The 20,271-nt window shown below is 41.5% G+C and overlaps 2 protein-coding genes across 18 annotated transcripts in view; one reads left to right on the forward strand and one right to left on the reverse strand.

The window, feature by feature from the left end:
- The window catches only part of LOC138748493 (inosine-5'-monophosphate dehydrogenase 1), a 31,961-nt gene extending 12,701 nt beyond the window's left edge, over window positions 1-19,260 (forward strand). Inside the window, exons 4-15 of one of the 4 annotated variants that reach the window (XM_069908820.1) lie at window positions 1,801-1,875; window positions 3,850-4,056; window positions 4,868-4,955; window positions 5,293-5,492; window positions 5,839-5,929; window positions 8,096-8,191; window positions 9,570-9,713; window positions 13,025-13,169; window positions 13,768-13,911; window positions 14,636-14,719; window positions 16,190-16,206; window positions 17,945-19,260. In XM_069908820.1, the coding sequence (XP_069764921.1) occupies window positions 1,801-1,875; window positions 3,850-4,056; window positions 4,868-4,955; window positions 5,293-5,492; window positions 5,839-5,929; window positions 8,096-8,191; window positions 9,570-9,713; window positions 13,025-13,169; window positions 13,768-13,911; window positions 14,636-14,719; window positions 16,190-16,206; window positions 17,945-18,045 (1,392 nt within the window). In that variant the 3' untranslated portion in view covers window positions 18,046-19,260. The remainder of the gene's footprint in view (window positions 1-1,800; window positions 1,876-3,849; window positions 4,057-4,867; window positions 4,956-5,292; window positions 5,493-5,838; window positions 5,930-8,095; window positions 8,192-9,569; window positions 9,714-13,024; window positions 13,170-13,767; window positions 13,912-14,635; window positions 14,720-16,189; window positions 16,207-17,944) is intronic. The other 3 variants (XM_069908816.1, XM_069908817.1, XM_069908819.1) reach the window with 3 other exon arrangements.
- The window catches only part of arsa (arylsulfatase A), an 87,243-nt gene continuing 81,357 nt past the window's right edge, over window positions 14,386-20,271 (reverse strand). For 13 of the 14 annotated variants that reach the window (XR_011348072.1, XR_011348066.1, XR_011348067.1 and 10 more), the window contains 2 exons: window positions 17,986-19,193; window positions 14,386-14,903 (listed from right to left, as the gene is read on the reverse strand). The gene's annotated coding sequence lies outside the window, so the exon portion shown is untranslated. The remainder of the gene's footprint in view (window positions 14,904-17,985; window positions 19,194-20,271) is intronic. The other variant, XR_011348075.1, reaches the window with a different exon arrangement.

The raw sequence follows: 20,271 nt of genomic DNA on the forward strand, positions 1-20,271 counted from the left end.
AAATGTTTCAGCAGAAAATGTATTTTACCCTATCTAAAATAATTCAAGCCACAATGAAGTAATGTTCTTCTTAAGATTGAATAAACTGGGAATCTGGAGGGAGTAGCTGCGAAAAATAAAATGGGGTTAGTGTAACATTAATATAAATTGGTGCTTGATGGACAGAGCGAACTCATTGTGTTATTGGTCTGAAGAAATTGCCTGTGATGTATGGTTCTATGAGACCATAAAAACTGGAAGAAGGAACATGGACCCTCTTGGCTTTAGAGTGAACTGAAATCTCAAAATTCCTCTTCCCTTCCAGTTGTCTGAATTTTCCTGGCCTCGTGCTCAGTTGGTGCAGGAAGTTACAGAAATGCTGCATGGGGTATAGTGCAGGGATTCAGGAATGTTTGGTGGGACAAAGGGAATTTATGCCTGGAGTCAGAGGAAGAAGTGGGTGAGATACTGAGTATGTGAGTACTTTGCATTGGATAGAGAGTTCAGTACAGGGTATGGTATTCCAGGGCATGTTGATGGGACAGCTTTATATTGATCATCTACTGTTTCTGTCACTTGAACAGTTGTTAGTGGATATTCACATTTTACATGTAGGAATTGTTTAAAGGCCAATAAAGAAAGATGAGAATGTCAAATTTTGTGAATCTTGGGTATAGAAGAATTTTCCAAATTTAGTCAAAAGGGAAAAGGGACCTCAAGTTTTAGGAACCTGAAATCAGACAAGGCTTTTGAGGAAAGCAGGAGAGAACTGAAACAGGATATTGCAGGAGGGGGGTGCTCAAAGGGGACATAAAAAGCCCTTGGTGAATAGGATTAAAGAGAATCTCAAGGCATTTCGTCATAATATTAAAATGATGGTAACCAAGATGAGAGGAGGACCACTCAAGGACAAAGAAGGGAATTTGTTCTGTCTGGTGGTGGGGGGGGTCTGTGATCACAGGCTGGCTCTCAGACCCCAGTGACATGAACACAGCTATGACACAAAAAGAAATTAAAGGAAAATCATAACCTTTCCTGCAGCAGTGGTTCCGAACTATTGAAATAATGGACTATAAACAATGAGCTCAGGCCAGCCACCAGGTCAAAGTGGAGGGAGGGTGCTGAAGTTGGCAGAGGGTCGCCACGCCGTGACCCTGCAGACACCCAAATGTTGGCAACTGGAAGCCACCACTTTTGGTACAGAGACTTTCTGGGAGAAGCAATCCGGGTTTACCTCTGTCCAGTTCTCTTCTCCCCCCCACCCCTTACAGATGGGCTCAGCAGGTCACCACGCCATCCAGTCCCTCTTTCCCCTTCCCCACAAAACACACGTGTTACCACACCTTCCAGTCCTTCTCTCACCTCCTGACACATGGTCTCAGCGGGTTGCCACACCATCCTGATCCTGTCTTTCTTCCCCACCCTCCTCCACTCCCCTAAACACATGGGCACAGGACGGGGTCCAATCGACTTGTCAATTGCACTGTGCATTCTGAGTTCCACAGAACTGAGTGGACTCTTCCCCATTTATAACTTTGAAGAGCAATGTCTGAAGGTGTATAAACTGTAAAGCGCTCTGGAGGGCTCAAGATCTAACACCTCCAGTGATTGTTTTGTACATTAAAAAGAGAAAAGTGTTCCATGAAACTACTCACAATTTTTACATCAGAAAATGGCAAAACATTCTCTGTATCAGCAATGAAAATTTGACAGGAATAAGGACATATAAAGTTATATAAGCCACGCCATCCAGTCCCTCTTTCCCCTTCCCCACAATTAGATAAATCTAATTGTGTTTTTTTTATTCTGTCCTTTCTATAGTTAATGGGTGGAATTGGATTCATCCATCACAACTGTACCCCGGAGTTTCAAGCTAATGAGGTCCGCAAGGTTAAGGTGGGCTCCATTTGCATGTTTCATGTTATGACTGGCTTGAGACTTTTGCAATTAATTTCAGCTTCTCTGAGCTTTAGAAGACCTGAACTTGCAAAATATCTCTTTTTTTTGTTGAACTGAATCAGGATTTGTTAAAATAGATTTGGCTCTGATCCTGGTGTGCAAAGTGAGAAAGAAAGTAAATTATATTCTGTGTTATACTACACCATTTATTTTTTTTAAAAGATCTGTACCCATAGTTTGGTGTCTTGGTCTGAAGCTTGGGTTCCCATTTCATTGCTGGAATTTAACTCTAAAACCAGATTGCTATTTCGCTATAGCATGCACAAAGCTAAATGTCCATCATTTTAATTCTCTTCTGCCTTTGTTACAGAGTTCTGTGTTGTGTATTGGCCTATGTGTTGTGTGGTTTTATGTTAAAAAGTGACAGTTTGCCTTAGAGAGCCAAGGTGAAGGTGGACTGCTGAGAGAGTGGAAGATGGACTGGGCACGTGCAGAAAATGAAAAAAAATTCTGGATTTGGACGATAAACCACCACTGGGGGTGCTGTGGAGTGGAAGGCGGCCCAGAGCATGAGTCACGGTCTGGAGGACAGTTTAGAATGTTGGGATTTCAAAAAGGATGAACATTCCGAAGGCAGCCAGAAGGATCCGAACCAAGCCGTTGTTCCTCTCCCTGCGAGCAACACAAGAAGACAACTTTGAATTTTGTGCTCTCTCTCAAAGATCTTTTGACTTCAGTTTACCAAACAAACTGAATTTAGTTTGATTTTGCTTCGGTTGAGATCGAAGTTTTGTGAGTCTTGTGTGTTTTGTGTTTGTTTTGTGTCTTAAGTTTTTCTGTGGGCTGGTTGGAATTATAACTTAGACTTTAATTACATATGTTATATTTCGGCTGGGGAATTTATTAGTTTTATACTGTTGTAGAAATTTGCATAGTAACCAGTGGGCATTGTTATAAAAGGGGGATTTTGAATTAAAGTTTGAAGGTGAATTTTTGTTAATAAAGTAATTGTTCATCTTTACCCCTGTGTGATATGCCTTCTTTGTGAGTTGCTGGTTTGATCTTGTAACACCTTCTATCTCCCCTTTCCTTTTCGTACTAAGCTGAATATAAATGATGAAAAAGTGGTACTTGTTTCACCAAATCATTTTGGAAATGTTCCATTTTCAGAATTGATTATTGTGAACATAATCCTTTTTGTAAAGCATGTTTTTTTTTCTTTTTGAGGGTGTTTCAGTGTCTTGGGTTGCTGTGCATTCAAAGAAAGCATGGCTGACTTGGGTATTTTACCTTTGTCCACCTCCTTGCCTCCATTTTTCTCAGTATATAAGCTATCAAAAGAACAGAATATGCACAAAAGATTTTGCAGATCTGAGAGCACAGAGGTAAAGTTCATTTATTATCTGACTGTACATATCCAACCTGACAAAACAGCATTTCTCTGGACTATGGGTGCACATACAATACACAGTCCATGCTAATCACATATACATAAAGATGTATTTTTGGGGAGGGCGAAAAGGATTTAAGCAAAATAAATAGAATTAAATCATTTTTAAAAAAATGTATTTTTGATCAAAGACAAGGAAACTCAATGAGAGATTGTCCCTTTGGAGCTGGAGTGGTCACTGCAACCATGTGCACTGGCCCCATCTAAGAAAAACTGAGTTAACATTTTTAGTCAAACACAACTGTTTGTTTTGCCATAGTTGCTGCAGACTTGTTTTCTGTTATGATTTCAGATTTCCATCATCTGTAATTTTTAGATATTCTTTAACCAACCTGAGCTGGAGGGGAAAGTTTGCAACTCCCAAGTGTTTCTTTCATTGATGTGGTGCTAGGGTGTGTAGTGGGGACCATGACTCTGCCCCAGTACTTAATGAGAATGTATTTGGGTGAGCTCGTTTTCCCCTTTGATGTTGCCACTCCTCTTTCTATGCGCAATTTACATCTGTGTCTCACTTCTTGCAGAAATTTGAGCAGGGCTTCATCACCGACCCAGTGGTCATGAGCCTCCACCACACCGTCGGGGATGTTTTTGAAGCTAAATTACGGCATGGCTTCTCAGGAATTCCAATCACAGAAACGGGGAAAATGGGGAGCAAGCTGATGGGGATCGTCACATCGCGGGATATTGACTTCCTTTCGGAGAAGGATTATGACACTGCCTTGAACGAGGTATAAAATATACAATGACAGTTACAGCTAGCATTATTCTGTAGGCCTATTGCGTTGAAAGTGAAGGATGCCTTTTTTTCTGTTGGAGTCAGGTTTTTGGCTCATTTTAAACTACAGAATTATAGCCTGCTGCTTCACAAAGGTAAATCTGTGGCTTGGATTGCTCGAGCATCTCAATGTAAAAGAAGAGCAATAGATTATCCTTGATAGTTGAGGTCCATATTTGTCCTTGTAGAATTTGTCACCAGGTCAATACAGTAGGCTTTGCTGTCTGTGTGGAGTTTTCAAGTTCTCCCTGTGACCACTTAGGCTTCCTCCTATGTCCCAAAGACATGCTGGTTGGTGGGTTAATTGGCCACTTTGCATCGCTCTGGGTGTGTTGAGTGGTAGAACCTGAGGGTGAGTTGATCAGGCATGTAAGAAGAATAAAATTGGATGATTGGAAATGAAAGCAGGGATGCCAATGCCACCATGGTCCTGGAGGGGTATGGAACCTTTTTCAGTGCTGAAAGATTCTATCACCATTTAAAAATGACAAAACGAAGCATTTATATGGTCATTATCACATTGCTTTTTGTGGAAGCTTGATGTACACAAATTAGCAGCCACATTTCACATATTGCAGCAGCAGGTCTGCATTTACAAATTATCAACAGTTGCGAGTAATTTAGGATGTCCGGAGAATAGAATGCAGGCCTTCCATTGTTCGATGTCAATAAGTGCCTAAATGCAGGAGGTGGAGTAGAATCTGTATGGGGTATAGGGCCCAATAAGGGATATACACTCACTCGTTTTGCGTTTCTGTGTTCAGGTGATGACGAAGCGGGAAGACCTAGTTGTTGCTCCAGCTGGTGTGACCCTCAAGGAGGCCAATGAAATTCTACAACGTAGCAAGAAAGGTGCCATAGCTGTAATGATGCATTAGTTGTGTGGGGGCGGGAATGCACTGGGATGGCAAGGTGAGTTCTTGTATGTGAGAGGAACTTCTGTGGGGAGATGTGTAGGAGGTCCATGAGGAACGATTTGGAGGCTGGGCAGAGAACATCCATGGTTGTAGTGTGATTCATGGGGAGGAGTGGATGTCCATGGGATAGAGACCTCTGGGGAATGCTGCAATTCTGGTGGGGCTCTGCCCTTGGTGGCAGTGGGAGGCAGAGTCCTGCTGTGGGTTTTGCTGACCCTATCTTGGCAGTGGACAGCTCTGGTGGTGGCTTCATTTGTGATTTATTCCTTCAGGGAAGCTGCCAATCGTAAATGACATGGATGAGCTGATCTCAATCATTGCACGGACAGACTTGAAGAAGAATCGAGATTACCCACTGGCATCTAAAGATTCACGGAAGCAGCTGCTCTGTGGCGCAGCCATTGGAACACGGGAGGATGACAAATATCGGCTGGACCTGTTGATGCAGGCGGGGGTGGATGTTGTTGTGTTGGTAAGAGCAAAGCAGGAATTGGTTGTAGCGCGATGTCAGCCGCAGCTATGTGGACCCCAAGGAGCCTTGAAACCAGGCTCTATTCATGTCAATGAGTCACTCTGCCCTCTGAATCATGGTCATAGGAAGTTCCATTGCAGAGTCACTAACGTAAATGCAGGACCATACTTTAGTGTGGCACTGAGGGAGATGTCCTCAACCACATAAAATGTTGAAAAGACTGTGCTATCTTCACTTTTGGCTGACTGTAAAATTGTCTCTCTTTGAAAGAGATTGAAAAAGGGATGTTTTGAGTGAGTTTTGTAATCGGTGAGTTTTGTAATCCTAATTTGTCTTTTGCTTCCAGGACTCCTCCCAAGGAAACTCTGTCTTCCAGATAAACATGATTCGATACATTAAGCAGAAATATCCAGAGCTACAGGTGGTTGGTGGGAATGGTAAGAGAAAATCAACACTTCAAGGCCAAAAAAAGGCATGAAGAGGCTTTGGCTGACAGAGTAAAAATAAATCCAAAGGGTTTCTATAAGTACATTAAAAGTAAAAGATTAGTGAGAAATAAAATTGGACCCCTTGTAGATAGCGAGGGTAGGCTGAGTGAGAAGTCTGAGGAAATGGGGGAAATTTTGAATGATTTCTTTGCCTCGGTATTCACTAGGGAAAAAAATGTTGAACCAGTTGAAGTAAAGAAAAATAGTGGGGAGGTTATGACCGAGGAGGTAGTGATGGCTGTGTTAAAAAAGATAAAGGTGGATAAATCTCCTGGACCGGACAAAATATTCTCTAGGACACTCAGGGAGGCTAGTGAACAGTTAGTGGGGCCATTAACAGAGATATTTAGGATGTCACTGGCCACGGGGGTGGTGCCAAAGGATTGGAGGGTGGCGCATGTGGTTCCTCTGTTTAAGAAAGGGTCCAAATGCAAACCTGGGAATTATAGGCCTGTAAGTCTGACGTCTGTGGTGGGCAAGTTGATGGAAAGTGTTCTGAGGGATGCTATTTACCAATTTTTGGAGGTACAGGGATTGCTAGGGAGTAATCAGCATGGTTTTGTCAGGGGTAGATCATGCTTGACAAACCTGATTGAGTTCTTCGAGGGGGTTACAAAAAAGGTTGATGAAGGGAAAGCTGTGGATGTTGTCTATTTGGACTTTAGTAAAGCTTTTTGACAAAGTTCCCCACAGGAGGTTAGGAAAAAAGGTGGAGGCATTAGGTATAAATAAAGTAGTGAAATGGATTCAGCAATGGTTGGATGGGAGGTGTCAGAGAGTAGTGGTAGAAAATTGTTTGTCCAATTGGAGGCCGGTGACTAGTGGAGTTCCTCAGGGTTCGGTCCTGGGTCCACTATTATTTGTTATATATATTAACGATCTGGATGTAGGGGTGGAGAATTGGATAAGCAAGTTTGCGGATGACACAAAGATTGGTGGTGTTGTGGACAGTGAGGTAGATTACCGTAGATTACAAGGTGATTTAGGAAGGCTGGAGGTGTGGGCTGAGAAATGGCTGATGGAATTTAATACAGATAAATGTGAGGTGCTACATTTTGGAAAGGCAAATTTAAATAGGTCATATACATAGAATGGTAGACAATTGAGGAGTGCAGAGCAACAAAAGGACTTAGGAGTTATGGTAAATAGTACCCTCAAGGCTGATACTCAGGTAGATGGTGTGGTGAAGAAGGCATTTGGAATGTTGGCCTTCATAAATCGGAGTATTGAATTCAAGAGTAGGGAGGTTATGATGAAATTGTACAAGGCATTGGTGAGGCCAAATTTGGAGTACTGTGTACAGTTTTGGTCACCAAATTATAGGAAAGATATAAACAAAATAGAGAGAGTGCAGAGAAGGTTCACGAGAATGTTGACAGGATTTCAAGGTCTGAGTTACAGGGAAAGGTTGTGCAGACTGGGGCTTTTTTCTCTGGAGCGTAGAAGATTGAAAGGGGACTTGATAGAGGTGTTTAAGATTTTAAAAGGGACGGACAGAGTAAATGTGGATAGGCTTTTTCAATTAAGAAAGGGGGAGATTCAAACTAGAGGACATGGTTTAAGATTGAAGGGGGAAAATTATAAGGGGAACATGAGGGGAAATTTCTTTACGCAGAGGGTAGTGGGGATGTGGAATGAGCTTCCGGCAGACGTGGTCGAGACGGGATCATTGGTTACATTTAAGGAAAGACTGGATCATTACATGGATAGGAGGGGTCTAGAGGGGTATGGACTGGGTGCTGGTCAGTGGGACTAGGAGGGTGGGGATTTGCTACGGCATGGACTAGTAGGGCCGAACTGTCCTGTTCTATGCTGTAAGTGGTTATATGGTTATATAAATCCCCTTCTGACCCTCTGTCAGAGGTGATTAGTTCATGTTAAACTTAACTACAAGATTGAACTGTTAAATGATATAGCTAGAACGAGAGATTGTGTTCAAAATGTTTCTTTGGGCTGTATATCCTAGTGTGTCTCTATCCCACATGAGTAAAATGACCTAATCTCACTCTTTCCCAGTATGCTTGTTATGAAGCCTTCTCCATGTCTGCCCTCCTTTGTGGGAGCCCTGGTCATTGGGACGCCTCCTTCACTGTTGACTACGTTTTGTCTTTACAGTGGTAACTGCAGCACAAGCCAAAAACCTGATTGACGCAGGAGTGGATGCTCTACGGGTTGGGATGGGGTGTGGTTCAATCTGCATCACCCAGGAAGGTGAGCTTGGCACACGAGGTGGGGGAAGGTGACATGTAGAAGCACAGTGAGGGCAGGATGGGATAGAAGAACAGATTTGATGTTTGCCTTAAACAGGGCTCCAAATGCAATACAGCATTAATGAATTTAACATGCACACACTGAGTAATGGTTTTTCTGTGTGAAGTGGTTCCTATTATAGCAAAGAGCCACACGTAATTTAGTAACTTCATCAACATTCCAAGAGGATTCACAGCCATCTTGACTGGGTTTGCAATGAGTGTTAACGCAGGTTGACAGTTAAGCGAAAGTCCATGCATGCAGCACGTCCTAACTGTTGAAGTGATTTAGAAGACTGAGGAGGGATCTGAATGCCCCATTCATTTGGCTGGAGTAAGCAAATTAAGGAAGTGGGTGTCATGCTGCTGTAGGCCAGTACTGGAGTCCACTGCTGCCCTCTTGTGGTTATTGGCATTGCTGTTGCCTGTGGTTGAGAATTCTCAGCTTGTCGTTTTGATATTTTTTGGCAGCATACTATTAATGAATGTTGGCCTTAGCTGGACACTCATGGGGCAAATCCACCAGTGTCCATACAGTTTATTGCCTTTAATGTCTGGTCAATTGGTCTGTGGGTCATTCTATGATCTGGGTATCTGTGACAGGTCAGTGTTTATTGCAGTTCCCTCATTCTGTTTTTGGTTCAGCAATGATGGAAAGAAAAATGCAGCATTTCTCGTGATTTTTTTGGGCTGATTCAAGTATCTAATTTTTTGCTATTATGTAAGAAAATATGACCCAAGTCTGAATGGTTCTAACTTGAAAATGGGTGCTATCCTTCTTGGGGATAGAGGTCACAGGAGAAGGAAGGACCTCTAAAGTGTATATACTTTATGTTGAAGACATAAAAGATTTGGAAAAAGAGCAGGAATATGGTTTTGCAATTAAAGGATTAGCCATAATCAGATTGAATTGGGAAGCCATCTTAAAGGGCTAGATGGCTAACACCTATTTTCTGTACTTCTGTTAAATGATGTGGATTACATGTGCTAGCCAGAACTAGAGATTCTCAAAACTGAGCTTGGGCGTGCACAAGTTACTTTTAGTTGATGATGTCAAGATTGTTATTGTCAACATTAAATGCATTCATGCGCTAATCTCAAAGTGGGCCTGAATCAGATGACAGTTCATTTTCATGGACTCTCTTCCATCGGTTTGCTGATCAAATCGTAATATTTCTGAGTGTGATCAGACATAAGAGTTAAAAATTATTTCTCTCTATCCCCTTGTCCTGGTTTAATAGGTATTACTTCAACTGCCCTTGATCTAGGTGGTAGCCTGGTTTCTGAACTGGGGGAGGTGAATCTAATGTCATTAATATGTATCATTTATTTCCATACAGTTATGGCATGTGGCAGACCTCAGGGTACTGCCGTATACAAAGTGGCAGAATATGCTCGTCGATTTGGTGTCCCGGTCATTGCTGATGGTGGAATCCAGACAGTTGGGCATGTGGTGAAGGCTCTGGCCTTGGGAGCTTCAACAGGTAACTTGGTCAATATTTCCATCCTTGTTCAAGTTTAGGTAAGGCATGCAATTAAAGTGAATATACAAAATTTACAGGCAACCGGAAAATTCACTTTTCCAGCATCTTGCCAATTCCCAAAGGCACCAGATATTGGGAGTTTTACTGTACTTGGAATGTACGTGTTTTTAAGTTGCTATTTATTGTCTACCCCGATTGCTTTTGGAAATGTGGTGACCCACCTTATGAAGGGGCTCTTATATTGTTAGGGAGTTTCCAGGTTTACATCCAGCAATGGTGGGACATTGATGTACTGGAGATGATGTGATGGGAAATATGCAACTGATAGTTTTCAAGCTGCCTGTAGCCATTTCAAATGTTAGAGGTCATTGTATGAATAGGCTGGGTGAGCAATTGCAGTGCATTTTGTTGATGGTACACATTGTAACCACTGCATGCCAGGGGAATTAATTTTTAGTGGCTGCAGGGGTGTCAACCAACTGACAAAAGTGCTTTGTCTTGAATGGCGTTGAGCTTCTGGCTTCATAGATGCTTGGTTTTGAGCTGCCAGATGCATGGTGAGTTCGACCCATGGAACACAATTGGTGTGCAACTCTATGAAATGGAAGGTGTCCTCGATTTGTAACCATTTCCACAAGGACTGTGAAGTTGTCATTTCTACAAGTATTATCAAGTACAGGTGCATCTGAAGAGGATGAGATTAAGCTAAATTGTTCCTTTTTTTTGAATATTTTATTTTTGAATTTTTCAAAAATATACATAATCTTCAGTATCACAATATATTAAACTTTTTCTGACAAACAACAACAAAAACAAAACAGTTCCTTCCTCCCTCCCCCTTTCTGTACCTACAGATCCGCACACCGTTAGAGCTTACATATCTTTAGAATATATAGAATACAATTGGGGGAAATCATGTTTGGATATGTATAATAGTAACATTTATAGTCTTTTTTAAAATTACTGTAAAGTTAACTTGTTCCTTGTTTTGGTTCACTCTACCTGCCAATGACCCCAATCTGGTAGGTGTATCATCAGCGCTTGGGTAGCTCGGTCAGTTTTCATACAAGCCAACCATGTTGGTGGTGACTGTCAGAAGACATCACCCAGAGTATATACCATGCCACTGCTTCTTTCAAGTATTGTTCAAAATAGAGAAGCACCCTTTCATAGTCTGAGAAGCAAGTGATAAATCAGAAAAGTGTTTTCTTGTCCATGTTTGAAGTGATAACCATGAGACTTCATGGATCTAGAATTAATGTGTACGCAGAGCAACTCCTTCCTTCCACTTTATCTACCATCTTCTTTGGTAGGTATGTTCTGGTCTGTTTATGATGGATGATTTTGGCACACAGACGCACCCACGGACTCGTATTTTAAAGATGTTATCAACCAATTCCTTGCCTACCTCCAGGGACAGCTCCTCCAATTTAAGCACTATTTCCCAGCTGTTTGTGAGAATATATTTAAGGTAATTTAAGTGGAAAAAGAGGTTTGAGATGGGCAAAAAGGCGAGGGATGAGTTTCCACGATGGTGTATTTTTAATTCAGTACAATAATTGGAAAAAGGTAATAATCACACTGGACAACAAATTTTTTAACAAGGTTTGTTTCTTGAAAAAGAATTGCAGACTACGATAGACATCTTCAAGCTGAACACAAAGATAATTTCAGATCTGCTGCATCACGTTGGAGGTTGGAGAAATGTGAAATTAAATTTTATTGAATTTAGCATGTTTATTCGGACCTCTCAGGTTGTCTGCACATGTTGTACAACACATGTGAGAAGCCCAGGGTTTGTCTTAAGTCATCAATTTTACAACTGAGGTAGAGTTCATAGACTTAATAAGTGCAGTCATGCTGCATCTCTGAGGCTTAACCTTATGGACTCAGTGTACCTGTTTTCAGGGACTACCAACAAGTGCATATACTCCATATCCCCATTTACCCATGGACCCAGTCTGGAGTCTCCATTTTGAGAGGTTAAATATGTTTGGAGTCCAAAGTGCTAAGTATATACTCGCCACAGAATGTATCACAGCTGATGGAACATTGATGAGACCTTTCTGCTGTATTGGATCTTCCCGAAGACAATAAATGCTACTTTTTAAGTACAAACACTATGCTGTTCCCTGAAGAACATGTGCATCGTCATGTGTTTAATCTATTGTCAATGTAATGTACAGAATCAGTATATGTGAGCTTTTATAGCCAGTCTGTAGCCCAGGCCCAAGTCTACATTTACTTATGTTTGGACTGACTAAAACAGGTTGCTTTGTGAGCATTATACTAGTAGACTTAAAATATGGCAGGAAATAACAAAAATAGGGTATAGCTTTAAAAAAAAAAGTATGTGATTGAAAAATGTTATGGTAATTTTTGTGATCAGTAGCCCAAAATCCATAAAATACACCTAAAATTGTTCAGGAAGCAAACTCTTTGAAGTCCAATATTGTTGGCTATGAATTAAGTTGGGGCAGGAAGTGATAAACTTAATGATACGTAACTGAGAACGAGGGTCCAGGTGAACTTTGGCCGGAAACGGTGATGCAAGTGCAGTGCTAAGGCAGTGGAAGACAGCTGGGCCATACATTGGCTACAAAGTGGAAAGGAAACACCAGGGACACCCAATGATTGTCTCAACCATTTTGACTATCTTGTTGGAGAAGGGGAAGGAGATGCAGGGGTGGGTAAAAAAAAACCAAGTGATTGGCCAATGGAAACCAGAGAGAACCTTCAGTTTTGATGCAACTTTATACATATAGAGTATCTGTCCTCTGGATTTGGCATATTGTATAAAAGATCATTTGCTCTGCTCTGGATGTGGTTGAGCATTTGATTTAGAATCCTGATTTGCGGTTGACAGGTTAATATTGAATTTCATATATGTTCTTGATCAAGATGGAGAAGGCTGTGTGAAAATGATAGCAATTTGGAGTTGGATCTTGGTTAATTTTATTTGAGGGGTAATTCTTCCTCTTCCTGTTCCGCACAATTCTTACGAGCGGTAGAATTCCCCTGCACATGCATTGAAGCTAAGGTGGGACAAGTGTAGCAATGAACTCATAAGGGAAAACTCAATGCCTCTAAGTCAGCGGTTCTCAACCTTGTTTTTCCACTGACATACCACCTTAATAATCCCTTACTGACCACACCTCCTATGGCATAGGATGGTATGTGAATTGGGGGGGGGGCGGGGGGGGCAGAAAGATTGAGAGCCACTGCTCTAAGTTAATGTCAGCTCTTCCTTCACTTTTCTGTTTCCACTCATCCTCTTTTGCATTCTTCAATCCCTATCCCTCCCCTATCAGTGATGATGGGTTCATTGCTGGCAGCTACCACGGAGGCCCCAGGCGAGTATTTTTTCTCCGATGGAGTGAGGTTGAAGAAATATCGTGGAATGGGGTCGTTGGATGCCATGGAGAAAAGCACAAACAGTCAGAAACGATACTTCAGGTAGGTTTGGGAGTCACTGTCATGGGCCAGGAAGATGCAGCAGGGTGATGCCTTTGAGAAGTTGATCCCCATGTTCCATCCCCTTTGAAAGAAGCTGTAGCCTTTGGGGTAGTGATATACTTTAACTTCATTGCTAAGTGTAATTCAATTTTAAAAAAAACTTTGGCAACAAAATCCTTACAGCTATCATATTTGAGGTAAGTGGGTAAGTGGTTTTCAAACTGCACCCCCCCCCCCCCCCCCCCCCAAACTCACATTCCACTTTAAGAATTCCCTATGCCATAAGTACTCTGTGATGAGTTAGGTGGTACAGTATGTGAGTGGAAAGAAAAAGGTTTAAAAGCCAGTTTTAATCATACCAAATGAAATGGGCCCAATGACAATTTTTCTCAAGCAAAATATTTTATTAACAATTGGGTCTAGAGCAATGATTCTCAACCTTCCCTTCCCACTCACCACTTTAAATAAACCCTTACCAATCACAAAGTACTTGTAGCATTGAGATTGCTTAAGGTGGAATGTGAGTTTGGAGGGCAGTTTGAAAATCACTGGTTTGCACGATCTTTGACCTCAATACTGATTCTTTTGTGGTGTTCAGTGAAGGTGATAAGGTGAAAGTGGCCCAAGGAGTTTCGGGATCAATCCAGGACAAGGGATCAATCCACAAGTTTGCACCTTACTTGATTGCAGGAATACAGCACGGATGTCAGGATATTGGAGCCAAGAGTCTTTCCATCCTTCGGTGAGTGAGTTCCAATATTATGTTTTCTTGCCATGTTCTAGCCAGTCACCATTGTTGACCTCGCAATGCAATTAACTCAAGGTTGGAAAGCTCCAATTAAAGCCGGTCATTTTTCCTACAGTGTACTTTCTTTAATTGTCCTTGGGTTTTTTTCCCATTTGAATCTTTTGGGAGCTTGGCCAGCTGCAGAGAATTATGGAAAGGATTTCTCCTGATGCTACAAACCATTGTCAGTGTAGGATAGGATGATGGGCCACTCTGATTCCCAGCAGATATCTTGCATTAAATTGGGATAAAATGTAATGTAGTGGGGCAGTAGATTAACCATGTGCAGAAGATGGGTTGTCAGATTCATAACATTCCTGCTTTAGATGATCACTGAAAATTTGGAGAATACAGGTAAACTCAGTTTTATGAATAACTCAAATAACGAAAATTTGCTTGTGCAAAATAACCAGTGTTCGCTTTTACCAAGAAAGTATAATTGGTTTTTGTTTTTATTAAAATTGCCTCCAATAGTCGTCAATGGGTCTTGGCTTTATGAATTTTCGGTTTAAGAGCTGCTTCTCAGGGACGCTCGACCTTCATAAAGCGAGGTATACCTGTACACCTTGATTATGTGATTTGTCTTGTCCATTTCATTTGCCATATTTCTCCTTCTCCTCTCCCCACCATCCCTTCTCCAATACTTCATGATCTATTTACTATGTTGCCCATTTTTCAGGTCAATGATGTACTCAGGGGAGCTGAAATTTGAGAAGAGAACCATCTCCGCTCAGGTAGAAGGAGGTGTGCATGGTCTGCATTCGTAAGTCTCCCAACTGGTCTCTTTTTTAAACATAGATTTTCGTTTCTGCTTTTAGTGGTGGATTAGCTGCAGCCCATCCTCACGATCATTTCATTGTGTATGCTTAAACAGAATAGCAGAGTTGCAGAATTGACCTCCTTCTGTTCCAGGTATGGTTGAGATGGGCGAGGAAGGTGATCTGTGGCTGAACAAACATTTAACCCATTATTGTTGTCAGTGTTTTCTTTGACCCATAAACATTCAGTGGTACAGAAGGACTAAACCTCCAAACTACACCTCCCTCGTTCCATTGTTTTTTATACATTCCTTCTTGCCTGCCTTCTTCAAACTTCCTGGCAACCAGACTTCCAACCTTCACTCTCTCTGCACTGCCCACTCTGGCTCCCTTGTTATGTAGATCCTACCTTCCTGTTTAAAGTTTGTCAATGTAATAATATAGGAATGTGGCAGGCAATTTGAGCACTGGGAATTTATAGAGAGTAATGTAGTTGGCTAGTTACATTATTCTAACGCTGATTGGGAAAAGCTATTGATCAGAAAACCTTTAAGGAATTCTGCTTCCCTTCATATTGTGTCATGGAATAATTTAATTCTGTGAGATAGTTTTGCTTCCATACAACAGGACAGAATGAGTCTCAGTTTAAGAGCTTTTCTGCGAAGGTGAATAGGTTTAATAATATGTACCCTGTGCCGTGGGTTCTGAGCCCACACCTGGCTCTTGTGAGAATGCATTCAGCTGAGACATGAATAAAACCTGATCAGACAGATTATTGTTTTTCACCTGAGCTGTGACTACTTGTAGAATATTTTCGGTACTTCCTTTATTTACCTGAGTTTCTGAACTGCTTTGCAGATAGAAGCTGGTTTATCAAACAGAAGTGAGGATGATGGCGTAGAGACTTTGAGGATTCCTTGATTTATTTAATTCTGGGTGTGAATGGTTTGTATGTACAAGTGAGCAGTTAAGATAATGCCCTCAATCAGTCCTGGTGTATGGTGGATATACCAATAGTAACATGTGCAAGTGTCCCTTTGAGTCTAGGGAGGTGCAAGGAAGGGAAGAAAATTGTTAAGGATCATGCACTCACCCACCTCCCTTTCCCTTCCCAGCAGATGATGTCTCTGGGGTCTCCTTTAGTGCATGTGTAGAACCTGGCAACAGCCTCCAGCTCATACCCATACTAAACCAGGGCCATTGGTCTGTCAGTGTTAACATGTTGCAATCTCCTGCTCTGTGGATTGGTTCATTTATTCCTGGTGTTTGTACATCAGGCTCCATATTCTCCCTTCCTCTGAGAAACCCTACAAACTAGTGGCCTTGGTTATAATATGAAAGGAGCTGCTGGTATCGTAGGCATGTGCTGTTCTTGCCTGTTGTGCTGTATCTGGCAGTGACATTTTAAGCTAGAGCTGTATTTATCCATCCATTTTTCTTTTTCTTTCTCTTTTGCTCATGCAATCACGTATCAGATACACATTTTTGCCATGTAAGTAAACCAAACGATTAGTAGATTAATAGTGTCTTACGTTGTCTGCCACAGCACACTGCACTGAACAGTCTGCGCTGCATTTGAATGTTTGGTGACACTACAAATTCAAGTTCCTTGCTTGAAGTTTAAACCACCCCCCCCCCCCCCCATATGAATTTGGGGTTGTGCATTCTGGACTTGTAATACGCTGGATGAAGCCCTGTGCAAGGTTTTACAGGGCCAAGAACGACTGGGATCGTACAGAGCAGGCTGACCCCTTTGTCAGGATGGCTGCGCTGATAGAGCAGTCTCAATTGGCCCCAGTGCCCACTAGACAGACCATGGTGCCCAACTTTAGAGGTGATCCTCTGCTCTCACATGCTCAATGATTTTGAGCCTGGGTTCACGTTAAGAATTCCCACTGAAGTTCAGCATTGTGACAGCTGTGTAACATTCTCTTTGAAGCAGTCAGAGGAGCTTAGAATAAGTTGCTGAAGCAATAACCTCTGTTGGTTATTCTTTCTGATGCAATGTTGGGTTAGGAACCCTGTCAGGTACTTATGAAACATGAAAGTCTGCAGATGCTGTGATTGGAGTAAAAACACATAGAAATACTGAAGGAACTCCACCAGTCTTGCTGCCTCCCATAGGAGGTAAAGATATTACTGATATTTTGGGCCTGAACTACTTCTTCAGGCCCGAGATGTAGATAATATATTGTATCTTTACCTTCTATGGATGCTGCAAGACTGGTGGAGTTCCTCCTGCATTTCTGTGTTTTTACAGGTAATTCCCTTGCAACTTTCTGATGCCAGTGTCCTGTCTTCCTCCCCCACTTTCCCTTCCTATCATTGCTGATCTTCTGATTACTGACTGATGAACCAAGATTATTTATGGAGGCATGATCACTTGTATTCCATCATACCACTTGAAACCTACCCATTCCTCAACTGGTACAGGGAGTGCTGTCTCTCCTGTTTTTGGCCATAATTCTCCTATTCCCCTCAAAACACAATCCTCAATTCTGTTTCCATCCTGTCCTGACCCTTCAATTCCCTGAGACCCCTGTGGAAGCCTCGAGTTTCAACCCCTGCTCTTCACCCCCCCCCCCCCATTGCTCTTACTCAATTTTCAGCCAGAGTCCTTGACCACATTCCTAGACTCCAAATCTCTGCTAAAATCCTCTTTCCCTATGACTCTCCATCCCTTCCATGAAGCACATCACAATCTTGCTAAGCTTATGGTTAGTGACCATCCTTATGTTGGCCTTGTCCTCTATACCTTTAGCAAAATTGTGCAATACCCATTCAGTTACTGAGAGTGCAAATGAAGTTATGGTGGGGGGAACTCTGAGTGAAACAATCAATGGCACCCCACCTCAAAGCCATTCTTACACTGGTATACATCTAGGTATATTAGAATTTCTGCGCCATTTTAACTCTACATGTGTTTTATGGGTTATTTGTGCCTACAGCTGGAAGAACGAACGAACTTGGGTAAATTGTGCCTTTAAATGATACTCTCAGATCATCTCAAGGTGTGTTAAAGCCAATGAAGTGTCCATCAAATGTGTATGGGCCAGATGCAGCAAAATCCTGCAATTGTATGTAATGTTTCATATGATGGGAAAATAACTGAAAACTACAATTGGGCACTTGGAAGAAGGGAAATAAAGGGAAGTTTGGCCTGACAGGAATTGTGTGCAGATTTTTGCAGAGATCCCATGGTTATCTATACATTTTTTTCTCTTTTTCAGTTACGAAAAGCGGCTTTACTGAAGATGGGGGCATTGCTCACCAGACCATGGCTCCCAACGTCCCCTCCCCACTGGCCATCAAACACCAAAGGCACCCTTGACCATCTTCCTCTGCCTGTTGAACTGAGGCAGCTTCCCTGCTTCGCGCCTCCTGGCTTGTGACGCACAATTTTTTACTTTTGTTTTTGGACTTTTGTAACTTGAGCTGTGAAGAACTTAGAGAGAAGAAAAGCAATGGCAGCCTCATCCAGGACGGAGTTAGTAGTGTGATGGGCTATTGTGTGCTTGTAATTTTCCCTGTGGCCCAGAGACAAGCACTGTTACAGTAAGATTTCACTTCAATAGTTCATTCAACAGACTGGACCATAATTTTCTTTTTGTCATCATAATTGTTCGTGGTTAAGTTTTGATTTAAAAATAATTTTGCTGGAGAAATAACTATTTTTGTTCAGTCTAATTGACAAGTATTGTCAGAAGGTGGATATGGAAAGAGTGGTTAATATTGTGTCCTTGTCTAAAACACATGCTACAAGAACTCAGCCTGTCTAGTAGCACCTGACATAATATTGGATGATTTTTTTTCAGCATTTCTGTTTTTGTTTCCAATTCCAGCATGCAGCTTTAAAGTCCTTGTCAATTCATTCCTAGCAGTTAATGCATTACTGCAACTGGTGGAAATTTTTGTTTAACCACCTGCCTATCGTAAAACGAAAGAAGATCGGGTGAGATGGGATATGGTTATAGGCCTTGAATTGGAGTTGGAAACTTGTTAATAGTTTCTGCTTTCAGGTTTCCAGAGCTTTGCTGAACTTCCAACATGTGATTCTATTACCATTAAGTATTTGTAGTCACATCTCATAGTTCGTGTGGAAAGGGGGAGTGTGGATATTCTCTCTACACCTTGCTTAGTTGCACATTATGTAGATGATGTTGTGATGGACCACAAACAAAATGTCAAGGCATGTCCCAGTTTGAACTCTGGAAAAAATCCATCAGAATTGATTGACATGTGACTTGTTTTTTGTTTGTATAACCTCTTCACCCTTCCCCATTCTTCATCCACCAATCAGCAATCTCCCACTCAGTTACAAGCTCAGGTTAAAAGTCAAGGTACTTTGGTGTATTAGCCACAAGTCTAGACTTGACAATCTGGGCAAAGGCCAGGAGGAAGAACTGTAGGCCAGAAATGTTCATTCCTGATGCTTACTGTTGGATGAAGCTTCACAGAAAGTCTTTTGCATTTCAATGCCTGTAAAAACAAAAAAAAATTTTTTAATGAGGTGGAGCAGTGGAATAAATGCTTTTGATTTAGAGAATTTTTTGATTTGTCATTGGCCTTTCAGGAAATCCAATCAATTCTTTGGGTTGCTGAGACTATACTCTGCAAATTTCAAAGCTTATTCAGAAAGTTCTGGAAATTTGATGGAGTTAATGTTGAGAAGCACTTAACACTAAATTGTCTTTCCAGGTTATGTCAGCTCCAGCTTTGGTGGTTTGCAGACTGATTCCATTTAAATCAATGGTCTTCCTTGGACAATCCACAGGCAGCTTGTGCAGTGGAAGAATATTCCAATAGGGAAACTATTTAAGGAAAATGTAGGTTAAACTCCTATAATGTGATGGAGAAAGCAGAGTGTGTATTTTTGTTCACATACTTTGTCCTGTTGCACCTTCAGCGGGAATAAAGGTGAATGCAGTAAAACCCCTAGTATCTGGCACCTATGGGGATAATTTAATTTTCCATTTGACGAACTAACACCAAGGTGTGCCAATTTTGAATGCCCACATTTTTTACCTATTTATTTTTTACGATTACTTTGCCAGTTGCTTGAATTCCAGATAACGGGGGTTTTACTGTATTTTGATCTCCTTCCGACATAATTGTCAGTACATTAATCCATTCACTATTCCTTGTACATGGGCAGTTTTGTAGTTATTCTATCTCCCTATGGATAGGGAGTTCTAATTTTTGTGTAAGGCCTTTAATCCAGAAAAATATATCGGGGTACTATACCAGGAGACAAACCAGATGAAATTTGACATCAACCCTCTTGAGGGTTTTGTGATTGACTTCATTTTTTAAAAAATTGGTCTTGAAGGAGGTGATGTTTATTGTGTTTGGGGGACGGAGAAATTGCATTCAGACATGCACTGGAAGCCAAACCAGTGAGTTGCAGGGATCAAATACGACAAGTTTGAAAAGTTCCAGTGCAGTAATTCAATTTTAAGTCTGAAATGGCTGCAATTGGAGCTTTAGGGCAGTGATATGGGTTAAGGTTCCAAGAATGGTGGACAAAGGGAGCTCAGTCTGATATTAAAATGCCAGC

Source organism: Narcine bancroftii, chromosome 13 (assembly GCF_036971445.1).
Source record: "Narcine bancroftii isolate sNarBan1 chromosome 13, sNarBan1.hap1, whole genome shotgun sequence".
NCBI lineage: Eukaryota > Metazoa > Chordata > Chondrichthyes > Torpediniformes > Narcinidae > Narcine > Narcine bancroftii.